The sequence below is a fragment of the Heliangelus exortis genome, chromosome 8 (assembly GCF_036169615.1).
Source record: "Heliangelus exortis chromosome 8, bHelExo1.hap1, whole genome shotgun sequence".
Lineage (NCBI taxonomy): Eukaryota > Metazoa > Chordata > Aves > Apodiformes > Trochilidae > Heliangelus > Heliangelus exortis.
The window spans coordinates 19,153,258-19,170,697 of record NC_092429.1 but is presented as its reverse complement, the minus strand read 5'-3'; the positions used below and the strand labels follow the sequence as shown (position 1 = coordinate 19,170,697).

Sequence of the window (17,440 nt, the reverse complement as noted above, 5' to 3'; positions counted from 1 at the left end):
ATGTAATTTGAAAATGTTTTTACAAATGTAGCCAAGTAATAATATGACATTTTTCTTCTCAAGTATATTTTTGAATTTAGACTTGGATATTGCTGTCCATAAAAACATTCTCCTTGGTAGAATGTATAAAGATGACAGGCTCTCAAATGTGTGACAAACACAGGACTGTTAGTTGGTAAAGTACAAGAAATTTTTTATCTGAAAATTGGGAGAATATTTAAAAGCCAAATTTCCTCAGATACATAGCCAATAACTATACTTAGTAACATTTCAACAGGTAAGGCAAACAGGGCCCACACTGCATTGCAGACTGACTAGATAGGAATGTTTGGCAACAGTCAACACCAAAGAACTAAAGCAAATAAAGCTTGAAATTCATAGATATCCATGGTTAGGATTTTTTAAGCCTCAAAGGACTGTAACATTCACATACATAACCATTTATTATATTTTCTGCTACGACAATGCTAACTATTGTGTTCTTCAGGACTACAACATAAGATGAAAACTGACTTACAAACAAACACAGTAACCAAGAAATCAAACTCATAAATTATTAAGCAATGCAATTTAAGTGTCATCAGATCATACTGAAGAAAACTCACTGTTCATCAGCTCAACAGACAACTTTAGCTATGAAAAGTAACTAAGGAAAGTCTTCAAATGCACTGGTGTATCTATGCTTAAAAAAACCCCACCCCAAACACAAAGCTCCTTTTTTTTTGTAGTCTTTCCCCACAGACTGAGCTGTAACATTTCCTTCATTGCTTGTCCCTATTCTGTTTGTTGTCTGCATGTTAGATTGAAATTAACCAGTTACTTTTAAGCAGCAACAAGAATACCCTGTTTAACAAGAAATTCACCAAATAATTAATAATCTAGACTCCATTTATGTGGGAGCTGCACATCATATACCATAAAAATGAGCCTATGATAAAATACAGACACATGCACACTTCATTAATTCTAAGAAGGGCTCTATTCATTTGTTCAGTAATAATATTAAATTATTTTACGTTTGTTATGAAGACATGCAAGTTATAATTGTAAAGGCTTGTCCTGGACTTCAGAGGTTCTAAGACAGAGACAACTAAGCTGCTTAAAATTGCTAAAAGATGGGTTAAAGGAGAGAAAGTTCAGGGAAACGATGAAATGTGATTATAGGGCCAATTTGGTTATTAACACATATAAAAATCATACCTGTATGATTGTAGACTACATCTGTGATGCAAAGCATATTCCATTCATTTTTCATTTTTTCCACAAGAGCTCCTATATCGCTCCAAGTGCACTTTTTATTATGGCTTGAAAATTCAGGATTTACTTCTAACTGATCAGCCAGTGAATAACATGATCTTGACAGTCCAAGCTTCTGCAGTGGTGTAAAATGAATCATGTTGTAACCTATATAAGAAAGAAGCCATTTATTTAATAAGAAGAACAAATTTCAGTCAAAGTTAATTGAAAAAAAGCATTGTAAATCACAGTTATAACACTTTAAGCAATCATTTGAAATATAGATTATTATGGAATTTTGCCCTTGAAATTCGACAATATAATCTTTAAAAATCATCCTGCCAGCTCTACAAACTTCCAAGTGTATCTGAAATCAAAACAAAAACACGAAAGTGTTTTTTTGTATCAGGAAATCCCTGAAATTTGGTATCTCTGCAAGTATTTTGATACTTTTACTTCCTTAATCTCTTTAAACCAGTGGTAAATATTTAGTCTGGAAAAAAAAAAAAACAACAAATGAACTGTTTACACTGAAACTCTTCAGTGTTACTTTGGTTTCTGATCATAAGACAAAACCACGTATCTTTTAAAACATGTATTGGCTTACCTGTTTCTTTTGCAACTCTAAGCCTATCTTCCCATTCATGAAATGGTCCCAGACACTTAGCGAGGAATGTCTGGAGTGTAACACAATCCAAAGGTAATGCGTGATTATCGGCTCCAACATGCAAAACAGGATCCACAACAATGTAGCCTCCACCACTTTTTTCATTTCTAGGAAAAAAACCCAACTTTTCATCGCTATAGTAAATACCAATTTTATCAGTCGGTTTCAGATACAGAATTGGGGAACAGGTCTGCAGAGCACCTGCAGGAGGTAATGTTCATCTCTTAGGCATCATCTCTCTACTGGACTTCTGCCAATTGCTCAGAAGAATTCCCCAAGAAGAATACAATTGCAATACAGACCTTTAAATCCTCTGCAAAAGCAAGATACTTTTTTTCCCTCCTTTTATGCTATGGACAGACACAATGCAAGTATGACTGCCAGTCTTTTATGCAAAGACCTCCATTTGGAACTCTCTTCTCAGGAAGACACCCAACAAACATGCACTTTTAAACCTGAGGAAATTTAACCACACATCTTCTGGAAACTAAGAATACCAGACTACAATCATTGCAGATTGGCATTGTCCTCTGCACCTGTTCTGTTGAAACAAAAGAGAAACTAAAGGAAGCCATACCCTTTGTACTAGAAAATAAGCCAAAAATAGACCAAAATAAAAACAACAAGTCAATGAAGTATAAATAAATAATTTGGATACTTAGAATGCTGATGACTTTGAAAATTTTTTGTAAAAACAGCTTGCCTTTCCAACACTGACAGAAAACTTGTCAAGTTTGTTCTGTACAGCTGCCAAAACATTTTTGCATCAGAAATTATTAAACAACCACCACAGACACTGCCTTTCATTAGCAGATTCAGACAGGCCTCATAGTTGCAGTTTGAAAAATGCACAGAGAAAATGTTTTTTTTTTTAACAGTGATTTCTTCAGGTTAAAATGTAAACTAAGGGGACAACACTGCATTTGGCCCCAAGTATAGAATTTTACCTACCCAAGACTGAAATAGTATTGGTATGACCCAGAAATTTGGAGATCCAACTTGCAGTATTTGTCAGAGTCATCATCTTTTCCTGTGGGATTGTGCCATGAGAGTGTCCTGAACTTGTGGCGATCAAAGACTTCTCCAGAAGCTGGATAATTAGTGTAGACAGTAACAGGCTTGCCTTGAAGAGTTGGGCCCAATCGGAATTGCAGTTCAAAGCCTCAAGAAAAAAGGAAAAACTCACTTTATCTGGACAACTATTTATTTCTACTCTGCCATTGCAAATCATAATTTGGTATTACGTTAAAAAGAAAGTGCACCAACATATTTGCCAAGAATTTTGGCAGAATGGTATTAGCTCCATAGCATCCTGTCTATGTTCCCAATATTCTTTGCATGCTTTACATACAGTCCTTCACTTACATAGCACTATAGCCTCTTTCCAATTTGTTCTCCTTTGCTATATAAAAAGTCTTAAAACCAAACTGCAGTAAAAATCATGATTAGCAAACTACATGTAAAGTTAAGCAATTTTGGTTTATATAGTATTGCAATATACATAAGTTTATCAGGTCTACATATTAAGCTGACCCATGAAAATATTTGAAAAAGAAAAAAAAAAGAAACATATTTCAAAGACAGTATTTCAAATCCCTTCATTCTCCATTAGGGCTTTACTACACAAAACTTAATTCCTTATGCTTTTAACTTTCTAACACATGTATATGAGATACATATGTGTGTAATCTACAATATACAAACACACTATTAAACTTTTGGAGAGCTCAACAAATCAAAGTGAGTTTTGTATGTATAATGTAGGTCACACAGACATAGGAAAAAAACCCCAACAATTTAGACTTCATATAACGAAAACATGATAATGAAAACAAAATTAATTTAAAATTTTGGAACCTAAACCCATACTGTAGTCTGTTCAGTTGGATATGAAAAATTCACTTAAGTCAACAGGTTTCAGAATAGGTTTCCATTTGCAGGTATGAGGGCTACCATCATGTGCATAGCTAATTACAGGGTCATTTCGAGTGTCTGAAACAGATATAAGTACTTGCACAACTACTTTCACTAAATTACATGCCAGTCATTTAATTAAACATAGTAACACACCTAGTCCTAGCAGGCTACCAAATTGGGAATAAAAAAAACCACCAAGTATTTGTAAAAAGAGAAAGGTATTAACACACAGATAATGAATTATAAAGCATAATAAAAAAAATCTGAACAATGGCAAGTTCCAGCATCTTAAGGTGAAAAAAATCCACTTGCTTTTTAAGTAAAATCATGGGAAAGCTAATATTGGACATCAATGTCTGGATACATTTAAGTGCAAGTCTCACCAAGCTCACAGTTTCTTGTATTAACATAGCCACCACTGCACCAAAACCACCATGTAAAGCACCGAGTTTAGGATATGAATGTCAGGTAGAATGAAGCTCATTTGATTGCCAAAAGAAAAAAAAAATCTACATGGAGAGAACCACTTTTGGAAGGTTAAGTACACTCTTCTCAGTACTGTCCTGACATTTTATTACAGGGACTACTAAAATTAGAGTACAGGGATATATGCCATTGATATCTTATTTCCTGTAACAGTCACACTGACATCAGGAATGCTGCACTCAAAATTAGCTCTGCCCTCTGAGGGACTGCTACCAGCAGAGGCATTTTGAATGTTTGATAACCATTCACTTCTGTGCAACGTCTTTGAACAACAGTTATACAAATGGAAGAATGAGTTAGTTCTTATTAAAAAGGGAAGGTTCAGTCAGCATTACTGGTGTATTTCAAAATTACAATATTAAAGCAGTGTTACATTTATCTGAACGTTGCAGATAAATACTACAGCAGAGCTTGACTTAGGAGGGCTCTTTCGGGTCACTGAAGTACAGATTATAAAAGGGGAGGTCATGCCCTGCAGGGCCTGTCTAAAAAATGCCTTGCATTTCATTCCCATGAAGACTGATGGCTCCTAGACGATTTGCTCTTCATTTCTCAAGAATTTTTTAAGCCAGACTCGACTGTGACTGGAGCCCATACAGCTCTACAGTAGAAGCAAGCACGTCAGAAATGGTTTCATATGAAAACAATGGAAAAAGTAAAAATAAAAACCAACAAAAAACCCCCAAAACAACTCCACCAAAAAAACACCAAAAAAACCTCACAAACAAAGAGACCCAAACAATCCCCCCAAACAACAACAAAAATATCACTACTGCTGGCTGAAATCCTTTTAATTTTCTTCCCAAAGACGGTGGGGAGCTCCCCAGCCATTTCTCTCACCCGGCCCCGGGGGCTCCTAGCCGAGAAGGAGGGGGAGAGTGAGGAGGCCGTAGCCCCCACCCTACCTTGCTCTAGCCTGAAGAGGGTCTTGTCCAACTTCTCCATCTCGCTAAGGTGCAGCAGCCGCGTCTCCTTAGCGCTCGGCATGGCTGCAGCCGTCTGTCCACTCCTCCCGCGCCACGGAACTCAACTCGCGGACGAAAAAGCGATCCCTGCCGGGAGGGAACACAAGAACCAACAGGTCAACGGCGACTACCCAGGAGGACGACGGCCGTTCGAGAATGCCTCACGGCGGTCTCGCTTACATATTCCCCAGGAAGCGGGGAGACGAGGCGCGGCAGGGCAGGGAGGAGGGTACGAGGGAGCTGTCAGCAGGCACCCAGCCCTCCTCTGGCCGGGGACCGCCGCCGGCAGCTCCCGGTCCCACAGCGCGGCCCGGCCCGCAGCCAGAGCCGCAGAAGTGCCCCCGGCCCGAGCCTTCCCCGGGCGGGGGGAGGGAGCCTGACACCTGTCACTCTCCCCGCTCGCCCCAGTCCCGCCGAGAGTGACCGCCAGGCCCCTTATCAGCGCCCTGCCTCTGTGGGAAGCGGTGCCCGCCTCAGCCGTCCCACCATACTCACCAGCGGGCCCGCAGAGCGGCGGAGGCGAAGCTCCCCGCTGAGGGCGACGGCTGTCGAGGCCGAGCGGAACCGGGGCTGGAGCACCCTGTCCGCCCTCGCCTGCTGCGGCAGCCCCGGGCTGGCCGGGCGGGCAGTCACACACCCAGTCGCCAGCAGCCGCGATGAATTCAGTGCGACCGCTTTTTTCCTCCCCTTTTCTTGGTTTTTTTTTTGAAACAAACTTTATTGGTTCGGCGGCGCAAGGAGACGGGCGGCGCCGGCGCAGCTCCCGCGAGAGCGCAGGGCCCACCCCGGCGGCGGTGCGGGGAAGCAAGGCCGGGCCCCCCGCCCCGCCCCCGCCGGGCTGCCCCCTCTCCTCCCCTCTCCTCCCCTTTCCTCACTTTCCCTCCCCTCCCCTCCCCTCCCCGCCCCGCCTCGCCTCGCCCAGGGGAACGCACCGTGCGGTGTTGGGGTGGATCACTTCAGAGGAGTTCTGCGTCCCCGGGCTAAGGTCTCCGCGAGTCCGGGCCTCGGCGCACCCCAGGTATTTCTTAGGGCGCAACGTGGTAGCTGAGCTTCTGCCCGTGCCTTTACATCCACAGCCTCTTTACACACGGCTTATGCGTACCGGCAGGAGAGACCGCCCACCGAGGGGGATCAGACACCTGAAACTAAAGCTCTGTGTGATTTAACGGGCATTCCGCTGAGAAGGATGTGACTTCGGAGGCTGTCTGAAGCGTGCCGCCTGACGGTGATGGAAACGCCGCTCCGTGGGGCTTCCTCAGCCTCCCCGCCCTCCTGCCTCAGGGCTCCCTTCCGATAGGCTGCGCGCTAGGAAAAACATGGTGTCAGCTAGGGTTTAAGAGCTAAATATAGTATCTGGACAAGACTACAAACTCTGGGGATCTGTCCTTGAGGTAAAGTGCGTTAAAAAGAAAGCAACGCATAAAAATACCCCTATCTAACCAAAAACCCATCCCTTTTGTTTTGAAGCATACTGTCATCTGAGCTAGTTACCAGACAGCCTTTACCACTGCTTTATATTGTGGAATACCTGGGACAGTTGCTCCAGGCCTCTCACAACCGAAATAATTGTTGGCACCTCACTATAAAGGTCAGCCTTGCATCTTCAGAAGTCAGTCTATTTTTATTGCCTGGGTCTAAGCTTAAAAAAAAAAACAAACCATGAAGTGTGCATCTCAGTTTACAGTCTCTATGTTACACTGTATTTGTTTGGTTGGTTGGTTTGTTTTGTTTTAAAAAATGGTAAGCTGTGGGTTTCAGAAGACTCTGCAAAACAATTTAGACTTAACTGTTTACTTCTAGTCACCTCATCCATACTCTTATAACCATGTCCTACAGTGATCCAGTAGGATCCTACTTCATCCAGTTACTATCCATTAATGCAAAGGCCTTTGAAATTTATGGAAACCCTTCCACCCATTTGAAACTGATTTTTTCAGCTGATTTTTTTCTTTACCCCTTTACCTGCTCCTCTCTCCAAGCATTTTAAGAAGTCTGTTTGTTCGTTGTTATGGTTCACATCTCTTTCTCTCTCTCTCTCTCTCTCTTTTTTTTTTTTTTTTTTTTTTTTTTTTGTGTTGTGTTTGTAAGTGAATATGTCAGCTTTTGTGCTGACAATATTAGGATACTTAGAGAGACTGGTGAAAAATTCCAAGTAAAAGCACCTCTGATTGTTTGTGCAGTTTCTGTAACATTCACCTCAGTGAGAGACACTGAGATACGATTCAGTTGAGATACTTCCAATCTAGATTATTTTACAAGTATATGTCCTGGAAGGCCAGCAGAATTCTCCCTTCTTGCTTGTTTTTCCTAGCTCCCTTATTCTTTGCTCAGTTTGCTGGCCTGTGTGCTTTGCACCTAGGAGAAGCCTGTCACTTATGGTATTCTCTGAATTGGACATGTCCCAGTAAAAAAGATACATCAAAATAGGTAATACAAGATGCTCCAGCAGGTATAGGAATCAGGACCACACCAGGAGAAACATCAGTGCACAAGTGCTGCCATTTAATATTGCAGATATTGCATAGGACACAGCCCGCAGCAGTCATGTATGGCATTTGCTATGCTGGTATCTAAATGGTGAATTTCACAGAGCCATTTTGTCTTCAGTTTGCAGTTTCTTAGTATGCAATATGATATTCCACAACAGGAAAAGATTGATAGCTGTTTCAAAATAAGAATGAAGACTATATCGGTGTCATTTTGATGAAATAATTTTCCAACTTTTTCAAGTATATTAATACCAGAATACTTCAGCCCTTCTACAAACACCTTCCTAGCACTCCTCCCCATTCTGCTTTCTCTTTGTAACACTGTATCACAGAACACTTTTCCCCCATAGTGTCCTGAGAACACTTTGGGGAGTCTGTTCACTAGGTGTCAGATCACACTTATGCCATAATGCTTATGCCTGTACAGAGTGTATATACTTAGAGTACTTGCATGACAGTACTCTCTCTCTTTTTTTTTTTTTTTTTTTTTTTTTTAAATTCCAGGATGATAGCTCCTGATATTAATACTAAAAAACAGCAGCCACAGAGAAAACATTAACTGAACTACTAACCAAAATTTAAAGCAGATTCCTTTGGCCTGTATGTGGGACATATGAGACTTCACCAAATTTAACGTGATAGCACAGTTTTCCACAATGGCCCACACTCATGACCGGCAAATGAATTAATTAACTCTGTGCTATTGTTCAAATAACAGGAACCTTCAAAGGTGTCACATCTTCTGTCTAGATTTTGTCTTCCAATGGGGAGATTTCATCTGCAAATGCAAACCTGATTTTGAAAAAAAAAAATGTTTTCTTTAAAACTATATCTCTGCAATCTGATTAGACTCCAGCCTAGGGTCTGAGTTAGGTCCTGCTACAGGCTGGGCACACAGTGGTTGGAGAGCAGCCAGGCAGAAAGGGACCTTGGAGTTTGGATTAACAGGAAGCTGAACATGAGCCAGCAGTGTGCCCAGGTAGCCAAGAAGGCCAATGGCATCCTGGCCTGTATCAGGAACAGTGTGGCCAGCAGGTCCAAGGAAGTGATTCTGCCCCTGTACTCAGCGCTGGTGAGGCCACACCTGTGTCCAGTTCTGGGCCCCTCAGTTCAGGAAGGAGATTGAGGTGCTGGAGCAGGTCCAGAGAAGAGCAAGGAGGCTGTGAAGGGATCCAGCACAAGTCCTGTGAGGAAGGGCTGAGGGAGCTGGGGCTGTTCAGCCTGGAGAAGAGGAGGCTCAGAGGAGACCTCATCACTCTCTACAACTCCCTGAAAGGAGGTTGGAGCCAGGTGGGGGTTGGTCTTTTTTCCCAGGCAACCCTCAGCAAGACAAGAGGGCACAAGAGGGCACATTGTGCCAGGGAAGGTTTAGGTTGGACATTAGAAAGAATTTCTTTACTGAGAGGGTGATCAGAGATTGGAATGGGCTGCTCTGGGAAGTAATGGATTCTCCGTCCTTGGAGATACTTAAAAAGAGACTGGATGTGGCACTCAGTGCCATGGTCTGGTAACTGCAGTGGTAGTGGATCAAGGGTTGGACTTGATGATCTCCGAGGTCCCTTCCAACCCAGCCAATTCTATGATTTTACTATACAGTAGGTGAAAACAAGCACAGTTCTTAGACACATTATGTGCTCAGCAGGAATTTACATATTGCCTTGGAATCTACTTTCAAGGGAAAATATTGGACAGAACACTGACACTGTAGCCTATCCTTTAAAAAATCCTTCTAAATAACTAAACATATTATAATAGACTGAAAGGCAGGGAGTAAATAGTAGGCTGGAATAAAAAAAGACTGTATAAGTAAATAATCAAGCGAAATGGAGAGGCTAGAACACGAGGCTATGCAGTTTGTTCTTACTGAACATGTCGATGCCCTTTCCTCTAGTTACTTGGCAGTGTTGGTTTGTCCTTTCAAAGATGAACCCAGTGTTATCATGAAGTTTTGGATCGCAGAAACATTTTTGTTAGTTTGTAATCTGAGCTCAGCCATTCTTTTACTGTGTGACCTCAATCAATCAATCAATGTTTTCTGCTTTAACTTCTGTATGAAGTTAAACTGCTGTTTACTTTTAATAGAAAACTATGAAATTGAATGGATTTCTCTTTTAAGAGAATAAAATTTTACTATTATTAAATGTAGCTTTTCACATAATTGATGAGGATACATTTGACTGTTCTTTAGTTTACAGTATCACAGTAGTTTTATAATAATAATCTGCAAATGTAATGTCTTGGAAAACAAAATATTAAGCTAAATGTCTGAATGGTTTTCTTGTGTCATTTAACCTAGCTAAGTATAAAATAAATCTATGTGTATGGGGCAATTTTTGTTTTACAAGAAGAGCATATTACACCAATTTGTTGAATCATTACCTTCCTGTAAATTGTTCCACTTAACAGTATTGAGGTACACTGAGAAATAAGACTTCAGAGTATCCATTCTGTAGGAACTACAGTGATGTTTTATCAAGCAGGTCTACTGTTTCAGTTTTATATTTCCTCCTCAAAACCAAATATTTGTAGAGTGTCTCTTGCACACTATATTTCCTTTTTGATGCTTCTTCCAACTGTATCAAACTATAGTGAGAATGCCATGGATATTTTCCTGGTCCATTAAAATACAACCCTTAAAACTTATTTAAGCAGCTCTTTAAGCTCAAATGGTGAACAGTTGATTGGACCAGTGTCTGTTGTGTACAATTGGCATCTGATCTTATAACAAAAACCCCTACATACTAGCTCCACAAAAATGGAGGTTATCTGAAAGCCAATGCTGAGGTCTTTGGGCCCACTTTGTAATCTTTCAGAACAAACAGAATCCAAGCAACAGTAATTTAAAGAGTTTACCATGCTGTGATAGATTGCAGAAGGATAATATTTCTCCAAATATATGACTTCAGCAAGCATTTGCTTTTAAAGTTAATTTTCATCTCTTTCTCATCTTCATGCCTTGTAATAAATTCCCCATTTCTCCTTGCCAAATCACTTTTCCGCCAGGTTTTGCATTCTACCACCAAGTTAAACATGAACAAGAAGAGCCAGAAAGATGGTGCAAGACTGGTTTGCACCAAAATGCTACAAAGCTAAATTTCAACCTGATATATCTTCTTCTACCAGACAGAAATCAGTGCACCTAATTCAACATTTACAGCTGAACCGTCCCAAAATGCTTCTACCAGAAAGCTACAGAAATGCTACTACTGTCCCTAGTTAAACTCTGTCTTATTGATGTTGTCAGATCTTTTGATTAGCCATGGACTTCAGCTTAGGATTGATGATCAGAAGGAGCTTTCCCATAACTGGGCAGCCTCTCCCATGAGAACACAGGAGCTAGGAACTATTGCTCTATGTTGGAGCAAAGTACTGCTGCCGCCACTTAGTTTTTAGAGTATTTTTCCTCTGTGCAAACCACTGTCTCTCCATTCCAGCTGGGTTCTTGTCGAAGAATGAATCACAGCTTCACAGAGTAGTGCAGCATTGATATTTTGCCTCCTATTTTGTCAGCACCATATTTATTGGGTTAGTGCTGGTGCTGTACAGTGGGTTCCCCTCAAGTTTGCAACTTCATTGGAGGTTCTGGCTTGCACAGAGACAAGGCACTAATCTGGTTTTGCAGGAGGCAGCTTTCCATAGCATCTCTGGTCTGGGTCACCTTACACTTCACTTGGTACGAAACAATCTTCTCTCCCTTATTTTTCTCAGCTCTCATATGTTGAATCTGCCTTTATCAGTTCTGTTATAGACCAGTTTATAAGCTTTGAAAGTATCTGCATGGATTTAGCTAAGACTTGCTGAAGAGCTAAAAATCCCTGCAAACATTCCACTGACCATACCTAAACATCAGCACATTGTTTCCATGCAGGGATACTGGGTGTGTAGTACCTAGCACGTGGCTACAACTGAGAGCATTGTCCATCATGTATCATCCCTAAAGAACAATTGCTCATGCTTGAACTTGTGGCTTGTAGCCACAAACCCAGACACATACCAGGTCTGAACAAAGAATGCATTTTTAAACCATGAAGGAGAAAAACAGAAAGCTGATGAGAAAGAAGTGGAAATATGAAGTGGGCTGTGAAAGGACCTTTGAGAAGAGATGAAAATGTGTAAGAGAATTAGCTTCTAGTCTGAGCAAAAGGAAAGAGGAAAGAAGCTGTGAGGCAGAGGTGAAATTGAGGTTAGCTGGCAAAGAAACTGATCAGTATCTGGGAGAGAATTGTATTAGATTTCAATTAATCTCATAATTTTACATTACAAATTGTGTAATCAGGTCTGAAGTACCTTAAATTGAAGCATCTAGAGGTCAGTGCTTTTGTCAGCAAGTCCAGTTTTATCCATTGATTTAATTGTTTTGTGCACTTAATTAAGGGAAGACTTTTAGAAGAGTGCCAGGTTGTCATTGTTTTCTTGCAACTGTACAGACCTGTCTTATATTGGTATAGGGAACCAGTTTCTTTTATTTTTTCATCAATGCTTCCATCTCAGATAGGCAAGGAAGTATTTATATTAAAAATTTTTTTAAAAAAAAATCTCTAAGTTATACTCGATGCAGGTTTTGACAGAAAGCTATTTTGTGCGAACTTTAGCTGTCGGTGTGTACCAGAAGAGAGACAGAAGTAGGCGATTTCTGGTTAATCGAGTGAAAAAAGTCATTCTACCTAGTGGCTTATGCCACCAGGTGGCTATTCAGTGTAATTGACTGAAGGCTGTAAAATGCATTTTGCTTCTTACCTCTAGGTGAACGAGTACTTTGGTATAAATACGTTTTCAGGATTGAATTCTTGTGTGACATAAAAAAATAAAGATAGTAAAGTGGAAAGGGCTGATCACTAGAGAAGAATAAAGACCAACGAGAAGTATACACAAGGAGATCAGTGGAATACATTTATCTAGTTTGTATGTTAACATTAAGTCACAGGTAAGTATGAAACAGTGCAAAAGCTCAAGGAGAAAGGATTTTTTCATCCTATGTTGTCACTTGTATCATAATTTCTTACCTTTTAGATGGTCAGGGCTGTTTCAACGACTTAAAATTCGTTCTTGGGAGAAAAAAAAATCATATGCAAATTGGTTTGGTAAGAAAAATTCTTCCTATCTAAGATAATATTATTGGTATTATTTCCGTAACATATATAGAGTTAGCTAAGACAATAATGCTGAAAGGCTTGAAAAATGCTAGTCTAATCCTGTAAATGAAAAATTCAAAAGAAGAAGAGGAATAAATATAGGTGTCAAGGCTGTTATCTTCATAGGAAGACCGGTCTTCTGCATGTATTCAGCCAAACCTAAATGCACTTTTTCAAACACGTCAGTATATCAATATAGAAACTACTTAGTTTACAAAGCATCTTAGATCCAAGTTATCTATTGTCAAAACAATCTGATCAGGCTGCAGATTTTTTGCACATCACTTGACTTGAACTGAAGTGATGTTTTACCGTGATTATCTTGTCAGTAACATAAAGAAACAATTTTCCTAGTGCACACATATATGAAACTTGAACTAGAGTTGACCTTACAAAATACCAGTTTTGCTATCTTGTTATCTTAATAACTAAGAGGAGGATTGATTACAGGGAAGCTTTTAGTAATACAAGATCTCTTGAGACCTAGATCACCAGCTTAATGTTTTCCATGTTACTCTGAGCCTAAAAAAACCCAGTCTGTGCCTTGGACTGAACCATATTTAATTTCCAAAATTATATATACTCATTTCTTCAATTCTTAAGAAACAGAAATTCTCTTTTATATATTCAGCATGCAGTCTCCTTTATGAAATTGTATTTGCTTTCAAGATTATAAGGTTCCACTTCCTTGAGGCCCTATAGCAAACTATGCCAAGGTTTCACCAGATTCTTTTCATGTTAGATGTTATCTTGCTCATTAGTTCATTGACATTGTCATCCTCTGACACAGTCCAATAGTATATTTCAAGACTTTATCTCTCTTCAGGAGGAGTGTGGGCACTGGTACTTGGTATTTAGAGAGTAATTGTGTTGTCTTTTTCTTCTTGTTTTTAACCTTGTTTTCTTGCCTTATAGCTCTTTAGCAATACCTAGCATTTTCTGAAATGAGAGAAACTATAAAATGAGAAGCAAAACAGTATTCCCATCCTTACTCACTTTACCTTTGACAGATAATTGAATTTTTTTCTTAACCTGATTAGTTTCCAACAGGCTTGTAGCTTGCATTTTAATACCTCCTTGTGGGTCTTAATGAGGAAATTGCTCCATATATTCTTATATTTATAGCAATGTTTCAGAAGTGTAGGCCCCATTCTGTCCATAAGCGAAGACCTAAAATAAGGTTTTAAAAATATTTGTATATTAATTCCACTATAATCTGTGTAAGTTATGAAACTAACATTGTCAAGAATGTTGGTCGGCAGAGCTTTTATACTGTAATTGTATTTATGTTAGTATTTGTCATACTAACAATGTATCTGCAAGGAAGGCTGGTTTTAATCAGCATAAATAAATTAAAATCACACAAGCACTTAGTAAAGCACGTATATACTTGGGCTTTACAATTTTACCAGACTCTTTCTGACCCGAAGCTGTAGGGACAATATAAATATTTAATTATGAGCTATTGATGATGTGTTACATTTCTTCCATTGCTGAGATCTCAGACTTCTTACGACCCAGATAGTACAAGTATACGGGAACACCTTTAGGCAGGGGAGCAGGCGCGCCCAGGAGGCTGGGAGGCTCCAGCCGCTAAACCGGGGCGTTCATCAGCACCTCCAGCGCCGGGAGGCTGCAAAGGCAGCGGCCGTGCCCTCACCGCATCGCCCCGGTTCTGGGGACTCACACCGGGCAGCGGCTGCGGCGAGTGCGTGGAGCGCTTCCGACCCTCGGTCTCGCCTTCGATACCGTGTCGGGACCATCCCTGCAGCCAGAAGTCGGAGAGACGCTCGGTTAGGGACAGGAGCCGGCCCGGCTCGGCTCGGCTCGGCTCGGCTCGGCTCTGCTCGACTCGGCCCGGCCCGGCCCGGCCCGGCCCAGCCCAGCCCACTCGGCTACCGTTCTCCCACCGCCCAGTTCCTGCGGGGTGGTGCCAGAGAGGAGCCCGGCGCTGCATCCGAGAAGGTGCTGTAGCTCTGGAGAGCCGTGGTTAAACTCACGCCGGTAAGCTCAAGTGTGTGGATACTGCAAGGTTTTTAAAAGCTCTATATGCTTAGGAGAGTATCTAAAGCTGCTATGAAGTGAATTAAAACCAGGTGAAGCTTTTACACTACATGGTAACTGCTGCTGTTCCTGCAAGCATTCCTGAATTATTTTAAAGAAAATTGTTTTAAAGAAAATTCTTCAGCTTCCTTGTCTTTATGAGTACAGGTAACCCATGGCTTATTTTATCTGGAAACCTCACCAACCATTCTCTTCTTTGTATATTGTTTGCTTGCTCATGTTGTGTGACTATTACTTTCTTATTTTGTTTCTTCATTATAGTGCATAGGAGATGCGGTAACATAAGAATGTAGTAAATGTTACAGTAAACATGCTGATCTTGTAGTTGGATTTGCTTATTGGGGTAATGAGCAATGTAATTTTTAGGCCAGCCTGTAACTTCGGGTTCTTCGTATAGATAAAAGTTTCGAGGCTGGAGCATTGAAGATAATATGCAGAGCAGCTGCCCAACAGAAAGTTAAATACTCCAAGTAAACAACTGAACAGGGCAAAATCCTTCCCTCCTGTTTGTTTTTGGTGGGATATATGGAAAAAAGGACAAATTTATCATATTGCTTATCCCTCTTCTAAAATAAAGTGTCTCTTTGATAGGAAATAAGTGCAGAACAAGGTTTAAAATCATGTAGTGAATTTGTACTATAGCTTGGAGAAGGAAGCTATCAAAAGTTGGGGTGGTTTTTTTTTTGGTTTTTTTTTTTTTTTAAATTTTTTTGGAGGGAGTGGGGGTGTTTTTGGGGTTTGTTTTGGTTTTTTTTTTTCTTTTTTTTTATTTTTTTCTCTTTCTTTTTTTTTTCTTTTTCTTTTTTTTTCTTTTTTTTTTCTTTTTTTTTTTTTCTTTTTTTCTTTTTTTTTTCTTTAACTGCACCAGAACATAATTAAAATAATTACTTAACATGAAACTTCTGTGGAAATACATATCTGACAAAGGAAAGGAAGCTGCTAGGTCTGTGGTTCATTACAGCTTCATGCATTTTATCTGAAGTGTAGGGTCTTCCGGGCTGAGCTTGGAAGCAGTATAAAATGTGTGCCTGAAGCAAAGAATGCTCTTATAACCGTTTCCTTTCCCTGGTGTTCACTGTTTCTTCTTTCAGAGAAACTTCTGATCCTGGGTATGGTAACTGGCAGTTAATACTGCTAGGTGCAAGTCAAATGGTAGAGGTTACAATGTAATAAAAGTTGTTTCATTCTAAGTAAAAGGCCAATGGCAATTTTATTCCAAGTTGGCCACAGTAATAGGACAGTGTAAAATAAGTACCTACTCTTAAATTGTAATAGAAATTAATTTTGAAATATACAAGCCTTTAAGTTATCTTTTAATGCTTCCAGAGTAAAAAGACCAAGAGGCTGCGGAATGTATGTTTTTGTCATCTTGTTGCTGGGTGTGTTTGTATTTTAAAAGTAATGGGCTATTGTGAATATGAACACTACTTCTTTTCTGCCCTTGTGCAATGCACCTATAATGATATGACCGTGTCCAAATGAACAGAAGTTAACCCAAGCTCATTTTCTAGAATCGGAGAGAAGGTGACTCTTGGACACCAAGGGTGTATACTTGGGCTTTGTAAGAGTATATTTCTAAAGAGATGTGGCACAAACACCTGTTAATACAGCTTTTTCTCTTTTAGACTGCTTTTTCCTTTTCTGCCTGCTCTCTTGTCTGATGATGCTCAGGAGAAAAGTTCTGGCTAAGATAGTTTTTGTACCTTTGAATTGGTTATATGTTTGCCCTGCCTCTGTTCCTCATTGCTGAAACTAGTTTTATGTTCTGTACGCTGCAGCTAATGATGTTCTGTTAAGCAGCTAGAATAACAGAATTTCTGTGAAGAGGTCCTGAGTTTGTGGAGAACATTGTGCTCTTGAGTTTAGGTTACCAGGGTTTTCTTACCTGATGTTACCACATTTTTTTAATTTAACAAAGGAAGGAGTAATTGCTGCTCTTCGTTTACCCAAATCCAGTTACTGTAATATTGTGAGATGTAGTCAGAAGAATAAATTCCGCTGTACACTAAATATAATTTTTAAATTATCACTAAAAATCGGTATGGTTGTTTCAGACTTTTGAAGACTGTTCTTAAAGTTATAGAACTATTTTTTCCCCAACCATTTCTTATTCTTTCTTCCTTTCTCCTCCAGAAGAGGAGAACACACTTGGATGAATGGGATGATAAAGTCTAAATATTCAGACAAGTGTAGCTGTATTGCATTGAAACTTTACAGAAGCTGGTAGCTGTTATTATGAAAGAACTTTCTGGAATCTTCCTTGCTTGGCAGAATCTCTTTAGGTTTAGTCAAAGATGATTGCTTTGGCCTTTAACTATTAATGTCTAAATTATCACACAGGTGTTCTTGTCATGGTCCATTACAAATATGAAGAATGCTAGCTACTTCATCTCTGTTCACTCTAGCTAAAATGGCTGTTTCTAGCTAGTTGGGTTTTTGTTCTTTATTTGTTTGTTTGTTTTTTTCAGAAGTACCTGTTGTAGG

The 17,440-nt window shown here is 40.0% G+C and overlaps 1 protein-coding gene across 4 annotated transcripts in view; it reads right to left on the bottom strand.

Moving 5' to 3' along the window:
- Nucleotides 1-6,060, bottom strand: part of AGL (amylo-alpha-1,6-glucosidase and 4-alpha-glucanotransferase) — a 36,420-nt gene extending 30,360 nt beyond the window's left edge. Inside the window, exons 1-5 of one of the 4 annotated variants that reach the window (XM_071750829.1) lie at nt 5,767-6,060; nt 5,212-5,358; nt 2,855-3,065; nt 1,844-2,010; nt 1,201-1,404 (exon numbers count right to left, since the gene is read on the bottom strand). In XM_071750829.1, the coding sequence (XP_071606930.1) occupies nt 1,201-1,404; nt 1,844-2,010; nt 2,855-3,065; nt 5,212-5,293 (664 nt within the window). In that variant the 5' untranslated portion in view covers nt 5,294-5,358; nt 5,767-6,060. Of the gene's footprint in view, nt 1-1,200; nt 1,405-1,843; nt 2,011-2,854; nt 3,066-5,211; nt 5,359-5,451; nt 5,659-5,766 lie in introns of those variants that run through there. The other 3 variants (XM_071750828.1, XM_071750826.1, XM_071750827.1) reach the window with 3 other exon arrangements.
- Between the last annotated feature and the right edge of the window lie 11,380 nt (nt 6,061-17,440).